Consider the following 11841-nt stretch of genomic DNA (forward strand, 5'->3'; position numbering starts at 1 on the left):
CCACGAAGCCCGGTCGGGCACAGCCCGAAGAAGCTACGTGATGCCTCCCATCCATCCATCCTGTGGGCCCACCACTCATGGGAAAAACCGCTGGGGTCGGGTGCGCTGTCACACGGGTGGCAGTGATGGTCAGGGACCTCGACGGACCAGACCCGGGCAGCAGAGGCTGGCTCTGGGGTCGTGGAACGTCACCTCTCTGTGGGGGAAGGAGCCGGAACTAGTGCAGGAGGTGGATCGCTACCAGTTGGATCTGGTGGGGCTTACCTCCACGCACAGTCTTGGCTCTGGAACCGTACTCCGGGATAGGGGTTGGACTCTATTCTTCTCCGGAGTTGCCCAAGGTGTGAGGCGTCGGGCCGGGGTGGGGATACTCACTAGCCCCCGGCTGAGCGCCGCTACGTTGGAGTTTACCCCGGTAGACGAGAGGGTCGCCTCCCTACGCCTTCGGGTTATGGGGGGGAAAACTCTGACTGTTGTTTGTGCTTATGCCCCAAACCGCAGTTCGGAGTATTCGGCCTTCTTAGAGACCCTGAATGGAGCCCTGCAGGGGGCTCCAGTAGGGGACTCCGTAGTCTTGCTGGGAGACTTGAACGCACACGTGGGAAACGATGGAAACACCTGGAGAGGCGTGATTGGGAGGAAGGGCCTCCCTGATCTAAACCCGAACGGTTGTTTGTTGTTGGACTTCTGTGCTAGTCATGGAATGGCCATAACAAACACCATGTTCGAACATAAGTAAGTAGAGAGAGCAGGGAGCAGAGTGGCACATAATTGAAAACAATTAGTGGTGTTACCAGGCAGGGAGAGGGCTCATGACAGGACCCCCACCCCCCCCAAGGGACGGCCCCAGAAGTCCCCAAGAAACACCACCAAGCCGGGCGGGAGGCGGGGGAGCTGGCGGAGAGTCAGAATTCCTCTGAGCGGTCAGAGTCCATATCCTCAGCGGCACCGTCTCCATCAGAAGACTCGACATCCGAGGGCCCCAGCTCAGAACCAGGTTCAGGGTCAGGATTAGACACCGGAGCAGGGGCAGCAGGGCCTGGAAGTGGATCTACATGGCAAGAAGCCCTGCGCAGACTCCGTCGGAGAGATGGCTGGTCAGGGTGTTGGCGATGGAATTCAGTGATGAGGGCCGGATCCACAATTCTTCTAGCGGGAACCCAAGCCCTCTCTTCAGGACCATAACCCTCCCAGTCCACCAGATATTGGATGCCCCTACCCCTTCGTTGAGAGCGGAGCAGTCGCCGGACCGTGTAGACGGGGCCACCGTCGAGGAAGCGCAGAGGAGGAGGCGGTGGTGCTGCTGGGACCAGTGGGCTCTCATGTACAGGTCTGAGCTTGGAGACGTGGAAGGTGGGATGTACCTTCATGGTCTTGGGTAGCAGTAGTCGGACCGCCGTAGGGCTGATGACCCTCTGTATGGGAAAGGGTCCAATGAAGCGAGGCGCCAGTTTCCGCGACTCCACCCGCAGTGGTATATCTCGAGCCGACAACCAGACCTTCTGTCGGACATGGTAAACTGGTGCTGGGGTCCTCCTCCGGTTGGCTCTGATAGCATAGCTTGCACTGGACTTCAGGAGTGTGGCGCGAGCCTGGGCCCATGTGCGGCGGCAGCGGCGGGCATAGGCGAGCGCAGAGGGACAGGTAGCATCTCCCTCCTGACTGGTAAACAGAGGTGGTTGATATCCATAAACACATTGAAAGGGGGAGAGTCCGGTGGCAGAACTGGTGAGTGAGTTGTGGGCATATTCTACCCAGAGAAGATGTTGGGCCCAAGCACGGGGGTTGCGTGAGGTCACACACCTCAGTGCCTTCTCCAGCTCCTGGTTCATGCGCTCTGTTTGACCATTCGACTGTGGGTGGAATCCCGATGACAGACTGGCGGTGGCCCCAAGAAGGTTGCAGAATTCCTTCCAGAAGGCCGCAGAGAATTGAGGACCTCGATCTGACACAATATCCCTGGGCAGACCATGGACTCGAAACACTATGTTCCAAGACCACCCGGGTGGTCTCCTTTGCAGTTGGCAGCTTTGGGAGGGGCACGAACGGTATGACGAGATATTCGTAGTGTCCTGTTGGAGTGTTGAACGCAATCTTCCACTCGTCACCCTCTCTCATCCGCACCAGATGGTAGGCATTCCGCAGGTCTAGCTTGGTGAACACTGTGGCCCCTTGCAGCAGTTCAAAGGCAGAGGAGAGTAGGGGTAGAGGATAACGATTCTTGACTGTAATGTCGTTCAAGCCCCGGTAATCGATGCACGGACGGAGAGAGCCATCCTTTTTTCCGACAAAGAAGAATCCCGCTCCCGCGGGGGAAGATGATGGACGGATTATGCCGGTGGCCAGTGAGTCGTTTATGTAGTCCTCCATGGCTTTTCTTTCTGGGGCTGACAGCGAGTAGAGATGGCCCTTCGGGGATGTGGTGCCAGGCAGAAGGTCGATGGCGCAGTCATATGGTCTGTGTAGTGGCAGAGACAAGGCCTTGGACTTGTTGAACACCTCTCTCAAGTTGTGATAACAGGCAGGAACATTGGATATGTCGGGGGCGGTGCTGGAAGCTCCCCGGTCGATTGGCAAGATGGCTCCCTTTAAGCAGGTCCGATGGCAGCCCCTCCCCCACTCGCGTATTGTGCCTGTTTCCCAGTCAAGTTGGGGGTTATGAAGACGGAGCCACGGAAATCCAAGGATGAGTGGTTGGCCGGGTGAGGGTAGGAGGTGGAACTGGATGGACTCCTGGTGGTTTCCTGACAGCAGAATTGTCACAGGGGCCGTGATGTGAGTGACGGTGCCGAGACAGTGTCCATCCAGGGCTCGTGTAGGAACGGGTGGAGTGAGTTGTTGACAGTTCACGCCCAGTTGCCGCGCGAGCTCTGTGTCCATTATGTTTGTTTCGGCTCCGGAATCCACTAGGGCGGCCAGGGTGTGAGTTGTGTCGGAAAGTCGAAGGCGGAGCTGAAGCAGGGGTTTTCGGATGGGGGGAGACTGAAGATGTGTTGGGCTCACCCGGATCTCCCCTACACCTGGTGAGCTGCGGCTTTTGACGGGCAGGTGGTGACACGATGACCCTCTCCACCGCAGTAGAGACAAAGGTTTGAGGCTAGATGGCGCCGTCGCTCCTCAGGGGTGAGGGCGACGCGACCAATCTCCATGGGCTCAGGTTGATTGAGTTGGCTTTGGGGCTTGACAGGCGGGGGGTAGAACGTGGAGGACTCCCCCCGAATGCGGATGGCTGGTTGACTCAGACGCCCCCTCTCTCTTCTGCGGGTCTGGATACGCCGATCAATGCTAACGGCGAGGGCAATGGCGTCATCAAGTGTCTTGGGCTGCTCATGAGAGACGAGCTCGTCTTTAATGTAGTCCGCCAGGCTGTGGAGGAAGGCGTGCACCAGTGCCTCGGAGTCCCACGAGCTGCGACTTGCCAGGGTACGAAAGTCTATGGAGAAGTCTGCCACCGTCCGATTGCCCTGGCGGGTGGTCAGCAGTGCTTGTGATGCTTCGGTTGTTGTTGAACCTAAGTCAAAGACCTTTAACATCTCCTCTTCGAAGGCACTGAAGGAGGCACAGGCTGGGGTCTGCCGGTCGAACTCTGCCGCTCCCCACAACCGAGCTCGGCCGGTGAGATGGGTAATGACGTAACCCACCCTGGCTCCCTCCGTCGAGAAGGTCCTGGGCTGTAATGCGAACTGCACTCGGCAGCTGTTCAGGAAGGCTCGGATCTGCTTCGGGTCACCGTCAAAGTGTTCCGGATGGCCAATCTTCGGTTCTGGAGGCGGTACTGGAACAGACGAAGCAGGAGTGGCCGCATTGGTGAGTAGCAGCAGGGCTTGGGCTAGTAGTTGTTGCTGCTGTTGGAGCTGTTGCTGCTGTTGTTGGCTGAGTTGGAGCAGGGAAGCGATATCGCCGGTCATCCGATTGATGTCTCCCTCAGTGCGTTCCAGTCGCTGTAGGGCAGACATCTCAGTCTCTACCTGCATGCTGGTCTGGGCGTGCGCTGGGTCCATGATGGTCAGATCGTTCTGTCAGGACAGACAGACGAGGACCCAGGAGCGCAATTTCGAGATCAAGGATTTATTGAAACACACACACACAACAGGGCCGAATGAGGCACGGCAGTAGTACAGTTCAGGGATATTCAAAGCTCGTAGTCATAAGGCGGAAGGCAAGTCGGGTTTACTGGGGCTGGAGATCAGAGTAGTAGTAACAGGTCCGGGATCACAGATCAGGAGTCAGAGTTGAAAGCAGACAGGCAGGCAGGCAGGCAGGCAGGCAGGATTCCGATGCAGGCTTGCAGACGATCTGAAAAGTGTGGACTGAAAAACAGGGCTTTCTATACAGGGCATGATTAGTGGTAAATGCAGTGCAGCTGGTAGGTTAACGAGGGTGGAGCAGAGCAGAGACAGGTGGAGGTAATCAGACAGAGTAGAGAGAGCAGGGAGCAGAGTGGCACATAATTGAAAACAATTAGTGGTGTTACCAGGCAGGGAGAGGGCTCATGACACCGGCAGAGCTTTTCAGACATCCCTGTGGAAGTTGGGGGCATTGAACCTGAGTGGGCGATGTTCAAAACCTCTATTGCTGAAGCTGCGGTGATGAGCTGTGGTCTCAAGGTCTTAGGTGCCTCAAGGGGCGGTAACCCTCGAACACCGTGGTGGACTCCGGTGGTCAGGGAAGCCGTCCGACTGAAGAAGGAGTCCTTCCGGGTTATGTTATCCGGGAAGACTCCGGAAACAGTTGCAGGGTATCGAAGGACTAGAAGGGCGGCAGCTTCTGCCGTGTCAGAGGCAAAGCAGCGGCTGTGGGAGAAGTTCGGAGAAGCTATGGAGAAGGACTTTCGGTCGGCACCAAGGTGCTTCTGGAAAACCATCCGGCACCTCAGGAGGGGGAAGCGAGGAACCATCCAAGCTGTGTACAGCAAGGGTGGGACCCTGTTGACTTCGACTGAGAAGGTTATCGGCCGGTGGAAGGAGCACTTTGAGGAACTCCTGAATCCGACTAACACGCCCTCTATGGTAGAGGCCGAGCTGGAAGCTGATGGGGATCATCGTCAATTTCCCTGATGGAAGTCACTGAGGTAGTCAAACAACTCCACAGTGGCAAAGCCGCAGGGGTTGATGAGATCCGTCCAGAAATGCTGAAGGCTTTGGGTGTTGAGGGGCTGTCTTGGTTGACACGCCTCGTCAACATTGCGTGGAAGTCTGGGACAGTGCCTAGGGGTTGGCAGACCGGGGTGGTGGTTCCCCTATTTAAAAAGGGGGACCAGAGAGTGTGTGCCAACTACAGGGGTATCACACTTCTCAGCCTCCCTGGTAAAGTCTACTCCAAGGTACTGGAAAGAAGGGTTCGGCCAGTCGTCGAACCTCTGATTGAAGAGGAATAATGCGGATTCCGTCCTGGTCGTGGAACAACAGACCAACTCTCGCAAGGATCCTGGAGGGGGCCTGGGAGTACGCCCATCCGGTCTACATGTGTTTTGTGGATCTGGAGAAGGCGTATGACCGGGTCCCCCGGGTGATACTGTGGGAGGTGCTGCGGGAGTATGGGGTGAGGGGGTCACTTCTGAGGGCCATCCAATCCCTGTACGCCCAAAGCGAGAGTTGTGTCCGGATACTCGGCAGTAAGTCGGACTCGTTTCCAGTGAATGTTGGCCTCCACCAGGGCTGCGCTTTATCACCAATCCTGTTCGTGATTTTCATGGATAGGATATCGAGGCGTAGTCGTGGAGGAGAGGGGTTGCAGTTCGGTGACCTGAGGATCTCATCGCTGCTCTTTGCAGATGATGTGGCCCTCATGGTATCATCGGTCTGTGACCTTCAACAGTCACTGGATCGGTTCACAGCCGAGTGTGAAGCGGTTGGAATGAGGAATTGGGGTTCCTTACTGGAGCTGCTGCCCCCGCAACCCGATCCCGGATAAGCGGTGGACGATGGATGGATGGATGGATATATTACAGTATATTACAGTATATTACAGTATATTACAGCATATTACAGTATATTACAGTATTACAGTATATTACAGCATATTAAAGTATATTACATTATATTACAGTATATTAAAGTATATTACAGTATATTACAGTATATTACAGCATATTAAAGTATATTACATTATATTACAGTATATTACAGTAAAGTAAAGTATATTAAAGTATATATTACATTATATTACATTATATTACAGTATATTACAGTATATTAAAGTATATATTACAGTATATTACATTATATTACAGTATATTAAAGTATATTACCATATATTAAAGTATATTACATTATATTACAGTATATTACAGTATATTACAGTATATTACAGTATATTAAAGTATATATTACAGTATATTACAGTATATTAAAGTATATTAAAGTATATTAAAGTATATATTACAGTATATTACATTATATTACAGTATATTACAGTATATTAAAGTATATATTACAGTATATTAAAGTATATATTACAGTATATTACATTATATTACAGTATATTACAGTATATTAAAGTATATATTACAGTATATTAAAGTATATATTACAGTATATTACAGTACTTGTAAACCGCGTGTTGCTGTGTGTGTGTCAGGACTTCCAGGAGGAGATCAGTGTGGCTGAGGAGAACAAGCTGCAGCTGCACCTGCTGGGGGAGCGTCTGTGCAGAGCCAGTCACAAGAGCAAAGCAGCTGAGATCGAACTAAAGCTGAACAAAGTGAGCGACCGCTGGCAGCACCTGCTGGATCTGATCGGAGCCAGGTGAGAGGACGTACCTGGGAGCGTTATAGTTTAGAGCTGAAGATTCTTCTCTACATTCATGTTTTACTCTATAAAATGTCACAATGACTCCCCTTGTGTGTTTGTTGGGTTTTCAGATATTTGTTTTTGTTTCTGCAAATGTTTTTATGTATTTTAATATTATTTTTATATCTCAAATCTGACTTTTGTTGGAGCCGATTTGTCTCGGATTCAGAGCCTCTTATTATTACGAGCATGTAGGTCTGTAATTTATATATACATTGAACTGGTGCGTCCTGCATCAGGTGCATCTTGCGTCAGGTGCGTCCTGTATCAGCTGCGTCCTGCATCAGGTGCATCTTGCATCAGGTGCGTTCTGTGTCAGGTGCATCTTGCATCAGGTGCGTCCTGCGTCAGGTGCGTCCTGCGTCAGGTGCATCTTGCATCAGGTGCGTCCTGCATCAGGTGCATCTTATGTCAGGTGTGTCTTGCATTGGATGCGTCAGGTGCGTCCTGCGTCAGGTGCGTCCTGCGTCAGATGCATCCTGCGTCAGATGCGTCCTGCGTCAGGTGCGTCCTGCGTCAGGTGCATCCTGCATCAGGTGCATCTTGCATCAGGTGCGTCCTGCGTCAGGTGCGTCCTGCGTCAGGTGCATCTTGCATCAGGTGCGTCCTGCGTCAGGTGCGTCCTGCGTCAGGTGCATCTTGCATTAGATGCGTCAGGTGCGTCCTGCATCAGGTGCGTCCTACGTCAGATGCATCCTGTGTCAGGTGCGTCCTGCGTCAGATGCATCCTGCGTCAGGTGCATCTTGCATTAGATGCGTCAGGTGCGTCCTGCATCAGGTGCGTCCTGCATTAGGTACGTCCTGCGTCAGATGCATCCTGTGTCAGGTGCGTCCTGCGTCAGATGCATCCTGTGTCAGGTGCATCCAGCGTCAGGTACGTCCTGCGTCAGATGCATCCTGCGTCAGGTGCATCTTGCATTAGATGCGTCAGGTCGTACTGACGGAGCTGCTCCACTTCTGTCCACAGAGTGAAGAAGCTGAGGGAGACTCTGGTGGCCGTGCAGCAGCTGGATAAGAACATGAGCAGCCTTCGCTCCTGGCTCGCTCACATCGAGGCGGAGCTTTCCAAACCCATCGCCTACGACTCCTGCGACACCCAAGAGATCCAGAGGAAGCTCGACCTGCAGCAGGTAGCAGCACGCACACATGTGTATATATATATATGTGTATATACATATATATATATATATATATATATATATATATATGTATATACATATGTATACATATATATATACATATATATATATATACCTTAACAGAAAAAGCATCCTGACGTTTCTCTGTTTGTTATTGACTCTCTGCCCCCCCCCAGGAGCTCCAGCGGGACATAGAGAAGCACAGCACCGGCGTGGCATCTGTGCTGAATCTGTGCGAGGTGCTTCTGCACGACTGTGACGCCTGCGCCACCGACACAGAGTGCGACTCCATCCAGCAGGCGACTCGCAGCCTGGACCGCCGCTGGAGGAGCATCTGTGCCTTGTCGATGGAGAGGAGGCTCAAGTGAGACAAGGGAGAGTGGAGGGAAAACTGAAACATTAAAGTAGTTCAGAGTTATGACGTGTTGTTGGTACCTGTGTTCCTCTAATGACCTCATTGTCCTCGTTATATGACCATTAAATGAAAATAATGAAAATATTTATTTAAAAATATTCTAAATTATAAAATGTTATTGTTAATTAAATCCTAAATTATTATACAAACGTAGAATTAAAGAAGTATTATTTCCTATGAGCTCAGATGTAAGTGTGTTCCTGAGGGTGTAGGTTGTTTGGATGGAGTTATTATGGTATGTCCTGTCTGGTAGGATTGAGGAGACGTGGCGTTTATGGCAGAAGTTCCTGGATGACTTTGCTCGTTTCGAGGAGTGGCTGTGCTGCTCAGAGAAGACGGCTGCTCGGCCCAACTCCTCCGGGGTGCTCTACACCGTCGCCAAGGAGGAGCTCAAGAAGTTTGAGGTATTGCAAAAGTTCTGTGTAACCGAAGACGCACCGTTGTTCTTCAGCACCGTGTGAGAAGATTGTGTGTGTGTGCAGGCCTTCCAGAGGCAGGTCCACGAGAGCCTCACGCAGCTGGAGTTGATCAACAAGCAGTACCGGCGCCTGGCCCGGGAGAACCGCACCGACTCCTCCTGTCGCCTGCGGGAGATGGCTCAGGACGCCAACCAGCGCTGGGACAACCTGCAGAAGAGGGTGGCGTCCATCCTCCGCAGGCTCAAGGTGCTCACGTTAATACAACGTTGTGTCCTGACATCAAATCTGCAAGAGTAGTAATACTACAGAAGTACTCTGTTACAAGTAAAGTTCTGCAGTAACACTACAGTGTAGAGATACTCACAGTCCTGCATTCAAAATCTATTATTATTGTATACTACAGTCATTCCGTCTGTCTGTCTGTCTGTCTGTCTGTCTGTCTGTCTGTCTGTCTGTCTGTCTGTCTGTCTGTCTGTGTGGTGCTCCCTGCAGCTCACCTTCCTCTCTTCTCCTGCAGCACTTCATTGCTCAGAGGGAGGAGTTTGAGACGGCCAGAGACGGGGTCCTGGTGTGGCTGACGGAGATGGACCTGCAGCTCACCAACATCGAACATTTCTCTGAGTGTGACATTCAGGCCAAGATCAAACAACTCCGGGTGCGTCCGCCATTCCAAACACGTGTTGATTCACAGCTTCACAGCTCTACTGTGGTGCAGACTGAGCTCAGCTACAAGCTGGTTCAATGACATACAGAAGACTTGTGTTTTCTCACGTTGACATTATATCTGATATTAGATCTTTGTCAACAGTCGTACTGAACACTTGAATTTAACAAGGACTTGTTTGTCTTCTCATCTCACAGTCCTTCCAGCAGGAGATCTCTCTCACCGCAGCCAAGATCGAGCACATCTTCCTGCAGGGAGAGGCGCTGATGGAGAAGAGCGAGCCCCTGGACGCCGCCGTCATCGAGGAGGAGCTGGAGGAGCTGCAGCGTTACTGCCAAGAAGTGTTCGGACGAGTGGAGCGCTACTACAAGAAGCTTATTCGACTTCCTGTAAGACTGACAAGATGTTGATGAGTCCATGATTTCACTTCAACACACTAAGTTAGAGAAGCAGGATGTGAACAACACAATAGCAGAGCGCAGTGCGAGTCTTTTTATGCATATAGAGTCAGAGAGCACCGAGGCCGATGGTGCGTTCAGGTGCTCCTTTGGTGCGTTCAGGTGCTCCTCTGATGACAATGCCCTCTCCATCCTGATATCAATCTTCCTGCTCGGCTCATAAATCACACATGAGCTGTGAGCAGAAGAACAATAGTTCCATGTGGTTGGAATAATAAATGTTATCTGAACTTAGTTTAAACTACAGTTCACCAGCTGCACTTATCAGCTGACTCCACGTCGTGCGTCTCTTCCTCCCTCTTCCTCCCTCTTCCTCCCTCTTCCTCCCTCTTCCTCCCTCTTCCTCCCTCGTCACACTCTGTGTTTCTCTTCCTCCCACGTCACACTGTGTTTCTGTTCTGCAGCTGGCAGACGATGACACCGAGGTGTCGTTCTCGGACCGCGAGCTGGAGCTGGACGAGCCCGGGGATTTGTCCAGCGTGCCGTGGGGCGAGCGGCTGGGGGACGGCTTCCTATCCCCTCTGCCCTCCTCCGGCCGCTCTGCTTCGCTGGCGGTTCAGCTCCGCACCGAGCGCTCGGGCAGAGACACGCCGGCCAGCGTGGACTCCATCCCCCTGGAGTGGGACCACGACTACGACCTGAGCCGCGGGCTGGAGAGCGCCAGCAGGGCGCTGAGAGAGCAGCAGAGTGAGGAGGGAGACTTCCTGCAGCGGCCCGCCTCCGGACTGTCAGGTCAGTCTGCACACACACATATATATATATATATATATACAGTATATATATATATATATATATATATATATATATATATATATATATACAGTATATATATATATATATATATATATATATATATATATATATATATATACAGTATATATATATATATATATATATATATATATATATATATATATATATATATATATATACTGTATATATATATACAGTATATATATACAGTATATATATATATATACTGTATATATAATAGGGATCAGTTCTGTGATGTGCTGAATGTGTGTAATGTTTCTTGCAGATGTAGAGATCCCAGAGGCCTTTGTTAAAGTTACACAGCAAACACTGAGGTCCTCCACTGGTAGGCAGCAGCTTCCACAACAGACGCAACAGACGCAACAGACACAGCAGACACATCAGACACAACAGACACAGCAGACGCAACAGACGCAGCAGACGCAACAGACGCAACAGACGCAACAGACGCAACAGACGCAGCAGACGCAACAGACTCAGCAGACGCAGCAGACGCAACAGACGCAACAGACGCAGCAGACGCAGCAGACGCAACAGACGCAACAGACACAGCAGACGCAACAGACACATCAGACACAACAGACACAGCAGACGCAACAGACGCAACAGACACAACAGACGCATCAGACGCAACAGACGCAGCAGACGCAACAGACGCAGCAGACGCAGCAGACGCAACAGACGCAGCAGACGCAGCAGACGCAGCAGACGCAACAGACACAACAGACGCAGCAGACGCAGCAGACGCAACAGACGCAGCAGACGCAACAGACTCAGCAGACACAACAGACGCAACAGACGCAGCAGACGCAGCAGACGCAACAGACGCAGCAGACGCAACAGACTCAGCAGACACAACAGACGCAACAGACGCAGCAGACGCAGCAGACGCAACAGACGCAGCAGACGCAACAGACTCAGCAGACACAACAGACGCAGCAGACGCAACAGACACAGCAGACACAACATGCTCAGCTCGGGGCCAGAACTGATAAAACTCACTTTGATTTATCTTCAGCACAGCACGGTTGAGTTTATAGTTGAGAACAGATGTTTGCTCCTCAGCTCGCTCTGCTCTCTCCGTGTGTCTCCATGTGAACAAGCCTTTTCTCTTCTTGTTGAGTTTAATGAACATTCTGTTGGCTGATGAAGTGAAAAGCTGAGCGCTGCCCGTATGCCTT

General features: G+C 51.6%; 1 protein-coding gene across 1 annotated transcript in view; it reads left to right on the top strand.

Annotated features, from left to right (window-relative positions):
* syne1b (spectrin repeat containing, nuclear envelope 1b) overlaps nt 1-11692 on the top strand; it is a 124453-nt gene extending 112761 nt beyond the window's left edge. Inside the window, exons 137-145 of the mRNA XM_029426616.1 lie at nt 6580-6746; nt 7759-7921; nt 8107-8294; nt 8599-8749; nt 8828-9010; nt 9282-9419; nt 9626-9817; nt 10291-10618; nt 10926-11692. Coding sequence (XP_029282476.1) covers nt 6580-6746; nt 7759-7921; nt 8107-8294; nt 8599-8749; nt 8828-9010; nt 9282-9419; nt 9626-9817; nt 10291-10618; nt 10926-11692 — 2277 coding nt within the window. The remainder of the gene's footprint in view (nt 1-6579; nt 6747-7758; nt 7922-8106; nt 8295-8598; nt 8750-8827; nt 9011-9281; nt 9420-9625; nt 9818-10290; nt 10619-10925) is intronic.
* Nucleotides 11693-11841: the final 149 nt, after the last annotated feature.

This window comes from Cottoperca gobio, unplaced genomic scaffold (genome assembly GCF_900634415.1).
Source record: "Cottoperca gobio unplaced genomic scaffold, fCotGob3.1 fCotGob3_212arrow_ctg1, whole genome shotgun sequence".
Lineage (NCBI taxonomy): Eukaryota > Metazoa > Chordata > Actinopteri > Perciformes > Bovichtidae > Cottoperca > Cottoperca gobio.